The sequence below is a fragment of the Chiloscyllium punctatum genome, chromosome 22, assembly GCF_047496795.1.
Source record: "Chiloscyllium punctatum isolate Juve2018m chromosome 22, sChiPun1.3, whole genome shotgun sequence".
NCBI lineage: Eukaryota > Metazoa > Chordata > Chondrichthyes > Orectolobiformes > Hemiscylliidae > Chiloscyllium > Chiloscyllium punctatum.
Window position 1 is genome coordinate 41,160,457 of NC_092760.1, and position 16,995 is coordinate 41,177,451.

The 16,995-nt window shown below is 38.5% G+C and overlaps 1 protein-coding gene across 5 annotated transcripts in view; it reads left to right on the top strand.

Annotated features, from left to right (window-relative positions):
- Window positions 1-15,305, top strand: part of LOC140493563 (inner centromere protein B-like) — a 58,470-nt gene extending 43,165 nt beyond the window's left edge. For 3 of the 5 annotated variants that reach the window (XM_072592127.1, XM_072592125.1, XM_072592126.1), the window contains exons 14-17: window positions 4,037-4,178; window positions 5,080-5,265; window positions 10,787-10,946; window positions 13,849-15,304. In XM_072592127.1, coding sequence (XP_072448228.1) covers window positions 4,037-4,178; window positions 5,080-5,265; window positions 10,787-10,946; window positions 13,849-14,057 — 697 coding nt within the window. In that variant the 3' untranslated portion in view covers window positions 14,058-15,304. Of the gene's footprint in view, window positions 1-4,036; window positions 4,179-5,079; window positions 5,266-10,786; window positions 10,947-13,848 lie in introns of all 5 variants that reach the window. The other 2 variants (XM_072592128.1, XM_072592129.1) reach the window with 1 other exon arrangement.
- Window positions 15,306-16,995: the final 1,690 nt, after the last annotated feature.

Consider the following 16,995-nt stretch of genomic DNA (forward strand, 5'->3'; position numbering starts at 1 on the left):
TAATAGTCACATGGAAAAATGTGAATTGACGCAGTCAGAATAGATTTAAGGGAAAATAGTGTGTCATTTTGAAAGTTTTTTATAAAAAGGGGTAATTTGTGGTGGAGGCCAAGGCAGTTGTAACCCTTGATTTCCCTGCTGATTAAGAATGTATCTCAGCCTTAAACTACCCCCATACCCACACCCAGTAGCTCTCTGTAGCAAAAGTCCCAAAGATATTCAACCCTCAGAAATTCCTCATCTTTCTTAAATTGGTGCCCCTTTAATACTGGGACTATACCCTCTGGTCTCATATGCTACTATGAGGGGAAACATCTTCTCACGTTTACCCTGTCAAGCCCTTTATAGGATACTATATGTTCCAATGAAATAACCTTTCATTCTTATAAACTCCAGTCAATAGATATCAAATCTGTTAAGCCTTTGCTCATAGACAATCCCTCAATAACAGAGATCATCCAAGTGAACACTCCCTGAATTGCCTCCAATGACATATCTTCAAGGAGACCAAAACTGCTCAGACTACTCCCAGATGTGGTCTCACCTGTACCTTGTACAGTTGCAGTAAGACTTCCTTACTCCAACCCTCTTTTTTTTGAATTAAGGGCCAACATTGCAATAGTCTTACTGCTAATATCCTGATTACCTGATGCACCTGTGTACTAGGTTTCTATTTCATGCACAACTACACCCAAGTCCCTTTTTGTGTTGCAGATTTCTACAGTCTTTCTCCTAAATTTAAATACTGTTCTTTTTGTTCTCCTTTCCAAAATGAACAACCTCATGTTTTCCCTCATTTTAAACTCCATTTGTCAATGTTTCGCTTGCTTGCTTAAACTATCAATCTCTCTATGTAAACTGATTTTGTATTGGTAGTTCTCTTGTAATGCCATAGTTGCGTTCCAGCTAAACCTCACTTAATAGGAATAATGGGGCCTATGGGAAAAGTAGGGTTAGGAACAGACTGGCAAAAAATGTCACTTATGATTGCTCAAATATTGCCCAAAAGTCTAACGCAAAGTATTGCACAGCCTGAATGAAGGTTGAAATCTGATTTATTAACGAAACCAAAAGTAAATTTAACACCATACATTTAAAAAATGTAAACAAGGTGTTCTGTACACAGTACCTCACATTTGAAAGCTGCTCTGGCAGCTGACATCACATTCACAGAACAAAGCACCGAAATGGATCCTCGCTGGACTTGCACTACTGCCAACGAAGGTAAGCGTTCTCTAAAATACTGTTCTCCAATTCTTCAGCGACATTATCCCCAAATCGCCCTGCTGAAAAGCATGTTATCCCAGAATTACCTGTATCCCCCCTCACAAAATGCCTTTGTCACATATTTTTCTGCAAATTTGTCTACCTCCCTCAGTCATTGCAACATTGTAACCTGTTGCAGTCCCAATACTAATCCCTGTAAAAACCCACCAGTTACAGGTTGCCAACCTGAAAGAACCCTTTATCCCCAGTTTACTGTTTGTAGCCCATGTAGCCAATTCTCTATCCATGCCAAAATACAGCCCCAACACCTTGAGCTCCCATCTTGCCTTTATAATTTTTCAGTCTTCCTTGGACTTGCAGGTGTTAGAAGACTGGAGAATTGCAAACGTTTATTGCCTCAATCAGTAGAGGTTCTATGGGTAATCCTGGCAATTACAGACCAGTCAGTTTCATGTTCTATCCCAAATCATCATTTCTGGAATTAGTAATCAAGGGGGAAAGTTGGCTTGATTCGAGTCAGCAGCGATTTCTAAAACTGGAGTTTTTGAAGAGATGAAAAAAGATTAAATGAGTTTAATGCTATTGATGTGGTATACAAGGATTTCCAGAAGGTGGTGCAGGCTCGAAGGGCAGAGTGGCCTACTCCTGCACCTAATGTCTATTTGATACAGTGCAGTAATAGTTTTAAGAAAACTTTTATAGGTTGTGGTATAAAAGGGACAGTAGCAACATAAATATAAAAATTGGCTGAGTGGTTGGAAACAGAAATGGTCACTAGATGTTTGTATTTTTTTGGGCTGGAGGATTGTTTGACATGGAGTTCCCCAGAAGTCTTTGCTTTTCCTGTATTATACAATAAACACGTCAATTTCAAAGCTTGCATCTAACACAAACCTGGAAGAATTATAAACTGAAAATAGCATGGAACGCCAAAAGGACATTGACCAGTTGGTGTGGGCAAATTGGAGATAGATGAGGTTCAATGCAGAGAAGTGAAGTGATGTATATTGGTTTAAAGTACATTGAAATACAAAATGGGTGTACAATTCTAGATGGGGTACAGGTGTGGAGGGACCCAGGTGTTTTTTATTCACCTTGTGGGATGTGGATGTTGCTGGCTGACCAGCATTTATTGCCTGTCCCTAGTTGCCCTTGAAGGTGAGCTACCACCTTAACCAATGCAGTCCATCTACTGTGGTTTGACCCACAATGCCATTAGGGAGGGAATTCCAGGATATTGGCTCAGCAATAGTGAAGGAACAGCAATGTATTTCCAAGTCAGGATGGTGACTGGCTTAGAGGGTAACTTGCAGGTGCTGGTGTTTCCATGTATCTACTGCTCTTGTCCTCTGTAGATGGAAGTAGTTGTGGGATTGAAATGTGCTGCCTGATGATTTTTGGTAAATTTCTGCAGTGCATCTTGTCAATGCTGCTACGGAGTATTGGTAGTGAAGGGAATGGATAGTTATCGATTATCGTACCATTCTAGCATGCTGTTTTATCCTTTTTGGTGTGTTTCTTGAGTGTTGTTGGAACTGCTCCCATGCAAGCAGGTGTCTTGTAGATGGCGGATAGGCTTTGGGGAATCAAGAGGTGAGCTACTTGCCACAGTATTCCCAGCCTCTGACTTGTTTTTGGAGCCACTGTGTTTATGTGGCAAGTCCAGTTGAGTTTCTGGTCAATGGTAACCCCCAAGGATGTTGTAAATGGGCGATTCAGTGATGGCAACACTTTGAGGGACAAGGGCCGGTGGTTAGTTTGTCTCTTTTATTGGTGGTGGTAAGAACCTGGCATTTGTGTTGTGCCAAATGTTCCTTGCACACAGATCCTCTAAGATGGCTGGACAGGAGATGGCAGTTCATAAAGCAGAGTTCTCTACTTTAATGGAGGTGTAAAGTACAAGAGTGGAGATCATCTTGAACTTGTACAAGCTATTTGTTAGACCTCAGCTGGAGTATTACTCACCATTTGTCAGTCCCATATTATAGGAAAGATGTGAATGTAGAAGCAACTTGCATTGGTCCAGGAATGGGAAACTTCAGGTATAAAAGGTCAGTACAACATTGAGAACCTGTGCTGTACTGCTCTATGTTCTGCTCTATCCATATCTTGACTCTCTTAATACAGGTCAGTTAATATTTTTGGGATCCCCATTGCTGTCAACTGCCATTGTTACCATTTATATATCATATCTGGTTGTCTTTTGTCTTCACCCTCCAACTTATTGGCTTGATTCATAGGGGAATAACTCACTTAGTGTGCATAGTGTAGTATTATTGTCTGTTACTAGTATTTTAAAAAAAATCATCTCCCTTGTCACTGGAGTCCAACTTGACTATTTATCACCTTTTCACATACTTTCAAATGTATTTGACTGGTCTGTTTGGCCTGCCTCATTTCAGCAACAAATCCAGCATTGTCTCCATTCTTTTTGGACAAAAGCATTTTGGCTAAGGAAATTCTGAACACTGATGTTTGAGAAATGTAAGCACACTTCTCCCCGCCACCAGCACTACCACCTTGTCACCAATATAATTTGTACACATGCCTATGAATTTCCCAGTAGATTTTTCTCCCTTTATTTTTCATGCATGTGTTGGTGTTCATTTGTGCCATTGTTTGTGGGTTCGGTTTAGGTCTGCACCAGTATGATCTTTCTGATACAATGCAACTTCAGTGAATAAACACTTATTCAGACTAAAGTTAAGTACTGCATTGGTTAGGGGTCCTGTTTTCATCTTTGGACTTCAAGCTCAGTAGATTTGCCTCAAATAGAAGACTAAAATGACTGCCAAATTTTTCTTAACAGAGAGCGTGAACATCTAGAGAAAGACAAAGCCATCCAGTTGCAGCAAAAGCTGGAGCAAACCACACCAGAGGATGCTGCACTGCTGGCTGAACAAGAACAGGGACAGCTTCATGAAGCAACCCAAGACAAAGAAAGAAAGCTGGTAAGAGGCTGTCTCTGAGTGGGAGTTTGTTCTGAATGACCACCCAGTCCCTGATTGTACAATCCTAAAATTTGAGTGGAGCTACAAATTGAATACTTAAGCCTTGTTCATGTTTTGGGCAAATATCTGAAATGATTTTTATTGCTGTCAAATCTATCCTGAAGTATAACATTTTGCTAACCATCTGACTCCATTACAACCATTTAGGAGTGCTATTTAGCTCAATATTGCATAATAAGTATACTGCATGTGTATTAAACTGTACACATTATAGCTTTTGCAGTTAAGTACCAAAAGATTAAAAGGAATTTGGGTGGTGAAATTGTCTACTTCAGAAAGCAAATGGAATGTTGGCCTTGGGGGTGGGGGTTGCACAGGAAAGTACAGTTGAGGATTATCAAAACAGCCACGATCTCATTGAATGGGTGGCAAAGATTTCATGGGCCAACTAGCTTGCACTCCTGATTTGAAGACTAGTTACTGAAATGTTTGTCCAGTACAGTTTGGCAAATTGAAAGTAACCTTTTAATGTTGAAATCTATCAATTGGTAATTACACTAGTGCACTGATGTGTAACGATGGAAAGAAGGTGCTTAATTTTCAGCCTGGGATGGGAAAGGCTGAACCCCTCCATGTAGTTTCTTGAAACACATGGGCGTGCATCTGAAGTGCCATAACAAAGCTTCAAAGCTTGGTAAGTGGGATTCGGATGTATACCTCTTGCTAGTTGGCATAGGTGCAATGGGCTGACTGGCAAACTTCTGTAATATGAATTCTCTATTTTGTTTCCTATTTTGGAAGGTATGGGGCTTGAGGAAGTCAGTCAGGCAGCTTAAAGGCCATCACGGGAAAGCAGGTTTGAAAGCAAGATTTGAAATAACACTTATATCCCTGTTTATAGGAAGAACAGCAATTGAAAGAGTTGGGAAGTCTGACTTTAGCAAATAGGGAAGCTACAAGTCTAAAGTTGGAACCAAAGCAGCAAGAAAATGGGAGTAGACTTTGTGAAGATCAAAGAAAATGCAAGGAAGAAAAGAACTGGAAAGTGAAGGAAGAGGTCTCCAACAAAAATATACTGAATGTCCATGTGAGTGTTTATTTGTTTGTTTGTTTCAGTACTGGGGCTTAGAGGGCGATAACTAATAAGGACATGACTCTTCAATTGTTTGACTTGGAATAATGAACTTCTTCAAATACAAAAGTTTGTTGGAACACTGGGGCTACTCCATGACATTTTGAATAATTTCTCCTTAACTTTTTTGGGGTGACTGCCTTTAATCAAAGTTGAGAGATCTTGAGACTGCATGACGTCTGACAATTTATCATTTCAAATTACTTGCCTGAAGACTCGAAACAGAGCAGACCTACATCTAGAAATTGTGCAAAGAAATTCCTGCAAATTAAGAACTTCCTTGATCACTGCAGCGTGGATCTTCGGTCCAACCAGTCCACGCTGAACATAATCCTAAACTAAACTAGTCCCATCTGCCTGCTCCTGGCCCATTTTCCTCCAAACCTTTCCTATTCATGTACTTATCCAAATGTCTTGTAATTGTGCACATATTCACCACTTCTTCCTCAGGAAGTTCATTCCATATGTGAACTTCTGTGGGGTGTGGGGAAGGAAAAGAAGTTGCCCCTTGGTCCCTTTTTAAAGCTCGTGTGCTCTCTCTCTCTCATGCCCTCCCCCTCCCCCTCCCCCTCCCCCTCCCCCCATCTAAAGGTAAAGACACCTACCATTAACTCTATCTAAACCCCTCATGCCTTTATAAACTATTTCTCAACCTCCTATGCTCCAGTGAAAAAGATCCTAGCCTTTCTTTACAACTCAAATGCTCCATACCCAGCAACATCATGCGAAATCTCTTCTAAACCCTCTCTCACTTAATAATATCCTTCCTTTTAACAGGGCAACCAGAACTGGACGTAGTACATTCGGTTCTAATATAACCGATTAAATTCCGTTCTCAAGCAATCTCTGGTTATAAGAAAATCATGCAATAGCTGCGCCATTTCAACTAATGCGGCGTTATAGCCGATATGGGTAGGAAATATTTGCCTTCTACAAATACTGGTCTAAATTCGTCAATCGTGTTAAAGTAAATTTGTGTTGAAGAAGCACATGTTTGAGCAGAACCAACTGTGTACTCCCAGAGGAGACCTTACCAATGTCCTGTACAACAGCAACTTGACTTCCCCTTTTTTTCAAAAGAATGGCCTAATCCTGGTGATTGCCGGCAACTAGACCTCATGGTGTAGAAACAGTAGTCCAGGATGAAACTGTCATGTGTGATGGAACAAAAGAATTTAAATGGATTCAAGCATGATTGTTGAAGACAAATCATTTTAACATGCATGATTGTGTTTGGAGAGCTTGATGGGTCATGTAATGAAATTGTGTACATAGTTCTTTTGAAAGGTGTTTTGAGAGAGTACAACAAATAGATTTGTAGCAAATTTTGAAATCTTTGGATTAAAATGGAAATGCCTGCATAATTATTAAATGGTTAAGAGGAGGAGGAAAAAGTGAAAATCGTCAGGGTTTTCGGACCGGAAGAAAGTCTGCAATGTCGTGTTCCCTTGGATCAATATTGGAATCCTCTTGATACAGTAGGTAGCAAATAGAATTCATGCAAAGGGCACAAATTGTGAAGTTTTGCAGGTAAAATGCAATTCTGGTTCAGTGTGGTTGATAGCAAAGGGCCTCAGGAAGACTTTGAAATGGATAGATGAAGCCAATCCGATTAGGGGCAAGGTAACCCAAATTAAACAATTCTAGTGAATGCTATAATAGAAAGACTTTGATATGCATACACAAATCTTTTGAAGATGGCAGGGCCTTGAACAGTCAATTTAAATGATAATGCAGGATTCTTGGTTTTATAAACATGAAGTGTACAGCAGGATGTTGGGCTAAATGTTTATGAAGTATGCTGCTTAGATCTCATCTGGGGTACCCTTGTTCAGAGGGTCATACCTTAAGGATGTGAAAACATTAGTGAGGCAGCAAAAACTATTCACTCGAATGGTATCTGAGACTACCATAGTTCATTAGAAGTGGACAGACTGGAGATGCTCTCCTTGAAGTAAGTAGGTGGAGGAGATTTGATCAAGGTGGTTTAAATTCATGAACTATTTTGATTAAATTGTTTCCAGTAACAAGGTCAATAATATGAGGATATTCTTTAATAAAATAATTGACAAAAAACTGAAGGTGACAAATCTTGTAGAGCAAACTTAATTTAGCAGCACCTATGGAACGGAGTGTGCTGTTGATCAAAAATTTCAGTTGATCAAGAGGTCCACAAAATCAATGTAAAAGCACACAAAGTAATAGAAACTTAATGCAGGGAGTTATACATATCACTATTTCAGTGATTCTTTATTGTAAATAAAGAAGAAAATCATGCAACCTTTCCTTAAATAAAACTTACTGGCAGACAGCCTTCTCACTTGTACACAACTGACTACTTTGGACAGCACTGAGATTGTGATAATACAATAAACATCTGATATTTGAAGTCTATAATCTTTGCTGCATTATCAAGAATTTTGGTTCATAAGGTACCCATTTTAAAATAAAGTTTGCTGTATTAGATAATGGTGTCAAAGGCAGTGTAATGTTCAAGTTACACTGGCTGTATGCATTCTGTCTGCTTTTGCTCACAATCTGTGGATAGAGACGAGGTTTTCTATTTCAGCTTTGAGGGGGGACAGATCATTTCTGGTCTTAGCAATTATGCCTGACTAAATAAAATTTACGTATTGCTATGATGCAATTAACCCTCTTACAAAAGAGCTCCCTTCTTGGGTGGTGCTACTTTCTAGTGATTGTTACAACCAAATGGCTTGCTAGGCTGTTTCAGAGGGCAGTTAAGAGTCCGTTACATTCAGTGGGTCTGGAATTGCATGTTGTAGGCCACACCAGGTAAGGATGGCAAATCTGTTTCCCTAAATGGCATTAGTGAAACAGATGGTGTTTTATTTTCATGTTAATGGTTTTGTGGTCATCACTTAACTCGTGAGGTCATTTTTTAAAAGTTGGAATTAAGTTCTATCTGTCATGGCAGGATTTGTTTTTGGTCCCTAGCATGTTTACCTGGGTCTCTAGATTAATAGACAAGATTAGAATGGTGCTGATAAAGGGCTCCTGCCCAAAATGTTCATTTTCCTGCTCCTCAGATGCTGCCTCACCTGCTGTGCTTTTCCAGCACCACTCTAATCTTGTCTCTGATCTCCAGCATCTGCAGTCGTCACTTTTGCCTCCCTGGATTAATAGTCCAGAGATAATGCCACTCGCTTCTCCTCCTCACATTCTCTTTTTAAAGTTCTTTTTTTTTTTAACTTGCAGGTGTGATGTTCCAGAATTCCTGTCCAGATATCTATCTATAATTGTTTTGGCTTTCCTTACCAAAAAAAAATAGAATTTAAGGTTTTGGCCTGTCCATTGATGATCTGGGGTTATTATCTGTGGTCATGACAACAGTTTACTTGAAATAACTCGTGCTGCAAAGGATCTAAGAGAGAAAAGATCCTCCATCTGAGAAATAATCTACAGATCAAACATTGTCATTCACAATGTCGAACATTCTTGAGTCCAATTGACTGTATTCTGAAAAGTGTATTCCAACAGACGTGTGTGAGAGAATTCATTTGCAAAGAAACTAAGGACATAGCATTTTGTATATAACCATTATAGTTACACTATTATGGGTTAACCAGTGGGGTAGATGGTTTGGAGGAGTAGAGTTGCAAAGTCATACAGCTTAGAAACAGATCCTTCTGTCCTACCAGTCCACTCAACCACATTCCCAACTAGTTCCACCTGCCTGCATTTCATTCAAATCCCTCCCAACCTTTTATATTCATGAACTTATTCAAATTTCTTAAATGTTGTAACTGTACCTGCATTCACTACTTCCTCAGGCAGTTTATTCCACACGTGAACTGTTCCTTTTTTTTTAAAAAGCACAACTGGCAACTTTTTAAAAAAAAATTTCCTCCCCTCTCCTTAAAAATAAGCTCCCTAGTTTTGAACTCTATCCCCCCCCCCCTCTGAGGGAAAGGATCCTTGTCATTCACAATGTCTATGCCCCTCAATTTTTATAAACTTCAGTATTGATCACACCTTCACCTTTACAATCCAGTATGGGGAGGGAAAAAAGTCCTAGTCTATATTTTTATATCTCCAGCTCAACATTCTTGGTAAATCTTTTCTGAACCCTCTCCAGTTTAATATATTCTTCCTATAGGAGGGAGAACAGAACTGGACACCGTACTCCAGCAGAGGCCTCATCGACATTCTGTATAACTTCAGCATTGCATCCCAGCTTCTATATTCAAAGGTCTGAGCAATGAAGGCAAGCATGGTAAACGTCATCTTAACTAGCCTGTCTACCTGTGATGCAAACTTCAAAGAATTATGTACCCAAACCCATAAATCTCTGTTCTACAATACTATCTAGGGCACTACCATTAATTATATAAGTCCTGTCCTTATTTGTATTACCAAGATATGTCAACTCACATTTATCCAAATTAAATTTCATCTGGCATTCTTCAGACCATTGACCCAATTGATCAAGATCTCTTTTATTTTTAAATTTTTAACTACCTGTGCACTATATCACCAATTCTGGTATCACTTGCAAACTTAGTAACTGTGCCTCCTATGTTCTTATCCAAATTCATTATATAAATGACAAACAAAAGTAGGTAATGTTGTGAAAAGATAATACAGTAGTTCTTAAAATTTGTTATTTTGTGCAAAAGGTTGAAACCCGTTCTCCTAGTTTTGGAAGGCAAGATCAGTCCCCTAAGATCCCAATAATGTTTGACTGAATGTAGTCATACTTATTGCTATACTACATATCATACAATGAGCATCCTTGTTGTCTAAGAATAATAAGCAAATGATTGATAAGATGAACAAATAGATTTTTTTTTTGGAAAACCAATCCTGTTATGACTGGGAATGCCTTCATGCAAGGAAGCAAATTCAGTAACTTGAAGGGGAATTTGATAAACACTTAACACTTGCAAGGGCATGAGAAACAATGGAGAAGTAAGACAAACTGTATCTACAGTGCCTTGAAATAACAATGGGCTAAATGGCCGGCTGCTTTGTGCAGCTTCAGAAATCTGATTTTTTTTACTGCCCATCCAAGTAGTATAAAAGCAAACCTATAATTTCTAGTTCTTGCTGAATTTCACTTTAATGTTTTAATATTGGAATTAATGCAAATTCATTTCTCTTCAATCCTGTCTTTTCCCTCTTCTCCTTTTTAATCACCATTTCAAAACAAACTGAGCAGTTTTGCGTAAGTGGCTGTGCATTCTAAACTGGAGATTCTTCTCTTGGCTTTGCATGCCTTTTGGCATCTGCCCAAAACTCTGGTACCTGCCTAACAGTAAATGGCTGTCCAACAACAGGATCTGTGAACTGTTAGTGTGATTTTGTGGAAATTGGCTGATTGGGAAGTCATCCTTTGAGTTTGTGGTATAGTTGGAAAAGTGTATACTTCATTGAGAACTCAAGGGACAGTTTTTTTAAAAAGTGCTGATGGTTCAACAATTTATGATTTTTAATGGATTACCTTTTTTTCCAGCACTCAACGGTACTGGAGTCTTACACTATGACTCCTAATGGCTACTCAAAAATTAAATTGTCTCAAGTCAATCTGGAAACTTACGGGATGGATTTACAAAGTGATGATTCAACAGATGATGAGGGAGCACCACGTAAACCTATTCCTACTTGGGCTAATGGTAAGGAAATAACTTGATCAATTTCGAGTTTTATTAGGCAGCTGAATCCATGCAAACAAACAAAGTTTCAACTTCCAACTTCCAATTATCAGCTCATTAGCCTATTTTGGTAGCAACAACAGGCAAATTATGTAATTCTTCCCGTGTTTGATTTGTTATGCACTCTTTGGAACAAAAGCAGAGTGGATGCTGGAAATTGTAAACTTGAACAAAGATGCTGGAAATACTCCATCCACTTGAAATATTGACTTTTGTTTCTGTTTTCTCATTCTCACTGCACTCTTGCTCCAATGCTGCCTTACCAGCCAATATTTCCATCAATTTCTGTTTCTAACTCTTGCAAGGAGCACTTGTATGGGCTTTGCAGTGAAGCTTAAAGAATTATTGCAAATACAAGCTCACAGGAAAAAGTTGAAATGTGAGTTTATTCCTTTTCAATTTTTTGCACAAACAAGACTAAATCTTTCCATGTAATAAATGAAAAAGATTAGCTTGTTGGGCATCTATACTGGTGAGTTTACTGTTTGCCTTCTATTTTTTCTTTCAACTCCAACTAAGTATTAACTCTGGATTACAACTGAGAGAACGGGTCAAGCTTAGCAATCATAGTTTACATACAAATTAACATGGTTTATCAGTTGATGGAAGATATGTGCACAAACCTAGTCAAGATTCCATTCATCTAACTTTAAAACTACTGCAAGTGCTTCTAAAATCTGGCATGTGATTTACAAATTACATTTTGTTTGTGAAGATTCTTTTGAATCCCAATCGCAACCATTCTCTTTGTCTCTGGCACTGTTACCATCCAAGACACACAGAATAAGCCTGTTGTCCCTTTTTGGCTTGCTGTAAAGGGCCTCCTTATCAGCAGTATCCTCACTAGCTCAAAACCACTTCCCTTGCTGTTAAGTGTACTTGCAAAACTAGCCCAATTCTACCCTCCTGCTTACTCCTTGTGCTCTCCATGAAATCAGTTTGAGTATCTAAACTACCTTGCCTTTTGGCTGTCCTGTAGCCCTATCTTCAGGTATTTCCATCCTTGACTACACTTTTTTGCCTTTTTGAAATGGATTATTCCTCTTTTTTTAAAAAATTTGCCTCATGTAGGTTTGTTACCAAGTTATAGTTCTTACCTTTTAATCGAAGTTCAAAAGTTCAGGCTTGATCATATCTGGTACTACACAGACTGAACCCAAGATTCAAAATTATCTTCAGCCTTGTTTTCTGAATTTGTTATCCAGAGTTAACATTTGGAGAAGTAGAAGCCAAAAAGGGGAAGCTTAATGATGCTGATTTTGAATTTTTTTTTGCAATAAGCTCCCTATCGTAATACATACAAGAGTTTAGTCTGCATTGTGCAAAAAGCCAACAAAGCAACTCCCCCATATATTTGGGAGCCTCAGAACCGAGTTGGTGACAGTCTACCAAACATCTCCAACTTGATCCACAAACATGACAGCAGGCTCCACTTCTTGATTTTAATTCACTCTTGCTCTCATGCTCACTTTTCTGTCCTTGGCCTACTCATCGTTCCATTGAGTGCAAGCTTGAACAGCACCCATGCCTTTCAACAAGGCACTTTATTCTTTTGACTTCACATTTGAGTTTAACAATTTCAAACCAGGAACTTTTTAATTTTGCTGTGGACTGTTCTGAATTTTGCTTCTCCTGTGTTGCTTTTGAACAATATTGTTCTGCCACTTGCGATCTCTGGTCAAATGCTGTTTCTTTTCTACCACTGCCTTTTTATTACCACTGCTTTTTTGTTTTCCATTCATAATATTTTTGTTTCATCTCTCCAACCTACTATTCAATTTCAGCACTTCTCTTCTGTTTTTCCTCCCCTTTCCCATTTCAATGGCTTAAGTCCCATCACATTTTTTTTAGAACTGAAGGTAAGTAGTCAAATCTGACTCTCATATTAATGTTATTTCATTCTTTTCAAATGCTGCCAGCCCTTAGAAATATTTCTATTCTTTCTTAAGGTGTTTCCTTTGTCAAAAGCCAACAGCTATTCCTAGACAGTTCTGGAAGTGAAGAAATCTCCCTTTTCTATACTCCACTGCCAACATGTTCCTATAAACCCCTCACTCGACCCATTTGGCTCCGTGCAAGAAATTCATGAATAATTTTATATTTAATTTCATTAAAGCCACTAATCTGGCTCCTATGACAACTGTTAACAATTTCTTTTCTGGTACAGCTCTGTTATATTCAAATTTGTGATTGCTGTCCTTAAACTTCCTCTCTGTCTGTCTCCTCTGAAAACTGTTGTCCCATCTCCAACTTACTGGAATTTGTCTCCATCTTCCAGCTGGTGAGGACTGCCCTACCCAGGTATCGAATACAATCTCTCTTTTCAGTTGTATGCAGTGTTACCTGCAATCCTCATACTCCTTATGTTGTCTCTGATTCTGCCCCAATGATCTATTATTGGTCCCACCATTTTTTTTTCTCTAGCGCATATGTGCCTTTTTTTTTGTTTTTGTTTGTGATGTAAACAGCCACCCTCATTGTCTCATGGGTAAGTGGAAACTGCCTCCTATTAGTTTGTCTGAGCCGCATGTTGAGCAATTGAGATGAAATTCTTTTCTCAACAGAAATTGTGGAGGAGAGAAAAGTATTGGAAATCTGAATTCAGATCAGAAAATTCTGAAAACCATGGTCATGACACTTCTGTAAGGGAATAGTTATTTCATGTATAGCCTACTAATTGTAGTCAAATGAAGTTGCCCTCATTATCCTAACATCCATCTCCTTCACCACCACTCTTATATTGGAAAATTTGTAAATTCCTTGTATCAGCAAAACAGCTAAGTTGTCTGCACTTTCGATGTGGAGAGTTATAACAAAGATTTAGCTCCAGTCCATCACATTGCCATTTTCTTTTTGTCATCAGGTGCCCAATTGCAGCAAGCGCTCGTAAAGCAGTATTATCACCCACTTGATTTAGACAAATTCTTCGGTGTCATTCAACCCCCAAATCTTGAGAACATCTTCGGCAAAAGCAAGCCACGTTATCTGAAACGCACAAGTTCTGCAGTTTGGCTTTCGCCACCAGCATCAAACAGTATAAGGAATGTACCCTACGGTTTTATGAAATACTGAAAGTAATCCTTTCATTAGAAATGACATTCTAAATGTTGTAATGAATAAAATGAACTCTCCTTGTATCCCTTTATCTATCTTATATCTTTATTGCTTGATTTTTTTTAAACTGTCCTATTTTGCAGGCAAGCATCTCTCAGCTGGTTGTCACAAATCTCTTTTGAGTATTGATGTTCTAAAGCTGTTGCATTTTAATACACTAGGGTTTTCTTAAAGCTAACTTTCATTAGACTTTTATTTTGTGCCGGAGTTCATACCCTGATGGGATAAATGTGTCTCTATCTCCTGCCTTCCATCAGGGTCATGTACAAAATGTAATTTGGAAATACCATTAAGTTTATGCTGCTGAGATGAACCTGCACAATACTTCTAACTTAGCAACAATTGGCAAACTCTGTGCCTGATATGTGATATGACTGATTGTAGTTGAAGAAATCTCATCTCATTGTTGGAATATAGTATTTTTTAGTGGTTTGGGCAAGGTGCTTTTTGTTGTGCATCTGGCTCTGTCTTGACTCAAATTGCTTGAATTGGGCAGGTTGCTAATTCTTGATTGGTGAAATGTTCCTTGTGTTTAAAATTGAGGATTTCATTTCCAATAGAATTTTTTTTATCTGAGTAATAATTGATCTTGTGTATTTGGCATTTTTTGTTTTTGGAAGCTACTAGAATAGTACTTTTTATCCAAAAATACTGGAAACACGTGGCCACGTGGTCCAAGATATGTCAGGTTAAATTTCTTTATCTATTATGAGTTCACTACCTTGATTGGAATAATAATTTTAAAATTGTGAAATCAGTAAAAACACCTCCTGGATGAGGGGCTGGGAAACTGGCAAAATCTTCATTTTTTTTTGAAGATTTGAGGACAAGATCAGGCTTGTCTTTCCCTGCGTCCCTTCTCAAATTAGACTGCCAAACTCCATTATTTAACCTTGTGTGCAGGATGATCACCTGGCAGCAATCTTGAAAGTGCTTGCACATTCATTACCCACAGGAATTGTCTTGAAAGGAGAGTAAATTGACCACACACAGCTCCATGCTGTTTAAAACCATTGCAAAATCTGATGCAGTACTCTGAGGTTGAAACTGCAATGTGTCAAAACTGGTTTTTTTTGTAATGAGTATCTTGGTGTAAAGTCTCTTTTTTTTGTAAATAAATCATGTGCAAAAGTCTAATGAGGGGAACTTTCATTTTTTAAACTAAACTCAATAAAGAGTTTTATATTAACTTTTATTCTTCAATTATTCTTTCAAATCGAATGTCATTGAAATATTATTGCAACTATAATACAGTAGTATTATTGTAAAGGTGTTTTTGCAGCTAATTTTATCTTAAACTTCCATGGAGCAGCCATTTATCTCTAGATTGCTTCAGAGGAAATTTCAATCATTTATTGTGGAAATAAAATTTGATGTAAAAATACCCATAATAAGACTAAAGTGGTCTACTTGCACAAAAAGTTGAATGCTGTTTTTAACAAGGGAAAAAAAAATCCATGATTTTGACACTATTTGCTGCATGTATGGTAGGGTCCTGCACACCTGCACAATGTTCCATAATGTCTTTTGTCCTTCAATAATCAGAACTTGTTGGGGCAAGGGGAAAAATATACATCTAACAGTCCATTCCCTGATCCAAGAAAAACATATGTATTGCATGATGCTTGGGTTAATGGAAAATAATATTCATAAGACTGAAGTACCAGGCAATGACTATCTCCTAACCAAGGAGACTCTAACTTTGACATGCAATGGCAGTATATCAGTGAATTCCCCCACACTCAAAATCCTGCGGGTTGCCAGTGACTAGAAACTGAGAATAGCTGTACAAATACTGTGACAAGAAGAGCAGGTAGAGGCTAGGAATTCTGTGGTCTGTAGCTTATTTCCTGAACTCCAGGCCAACTTCTGCAAGGAGTGTAATGGCCAGCTATCCACTTGTGTGGAAGGGTGCTGTTGCAATAACACTCTAAGCTCATCACCATTCAGGGCCAAGCCACCTGCTTGTTTGGCACCTTGTCCAATACCTTCACAATCACCTTCCAATTGTGAACTGTATGAGCTCAACAGACAAAGGACAGGAAATGCAAGCTATGCAACTGATGTTTGGAGTATATTCTGATTCTTTCACTTAGAGTTCCAAGATTTTGACCTAACTAACAGCCCTGTAGTTCTATGTACATGATGTACTGGCAGTAGTTCAAGAAGGCAGCTGACTACCATCATCTCCTTGACATTTAGGGACGATTGCAATAAATGCTGATCAAGGTAACAACGTTCATATTCTGAACGTATTAACAAAATAGTCAATTAAAATATAATTGGTAATATTGCCAATCTGTGCATCTCTTCTGTATGACTTTAATTTCCATGAATGATGAAACTGTGACCTAATTGCTGTTATGATCCTTGTGGGGATTGACCAAACGCAAAGAATTAAATATGCCAGGGAATCCAACATTAATTGTAATTTGCTTTTAATTCATGTAAACTGAATTATGCTAAGTGGCAGTTTTTGTTTTTAAGAGTACTCATTTAGGGCAAGTTACTGCACATTTGGCACTATTTTCAGTCAGAAAAGTACTTCTCCAGTAGAACTCCAGCTCCCTTTGGATTTAGCCTGGTCTTTGGATTAGAGCAGAATTCCAAGTCTTCACCTAAATGGCAGATATCTGTGCAGTTGCCTCAATGCTGCTCCTGACTGTCTCAAGGCTATGCAACCAGTTATCTTCAAGTAACAACAGTAAATGTGTATTTGCCTAGTCACAGCATGTGGTGCAGTGGTAGAGTTCCTACTACCTCAAAGTTAGGAGATCTGGATTCTAGTCATACCTGCTCCAGAGGTGTGTAATAACATCTCTGAACAAGATGATTTGAAATAAAATACCTCTGCTTATGGGAGGGCTCTTATGATGGAATGGTAGGTCCCTACTTC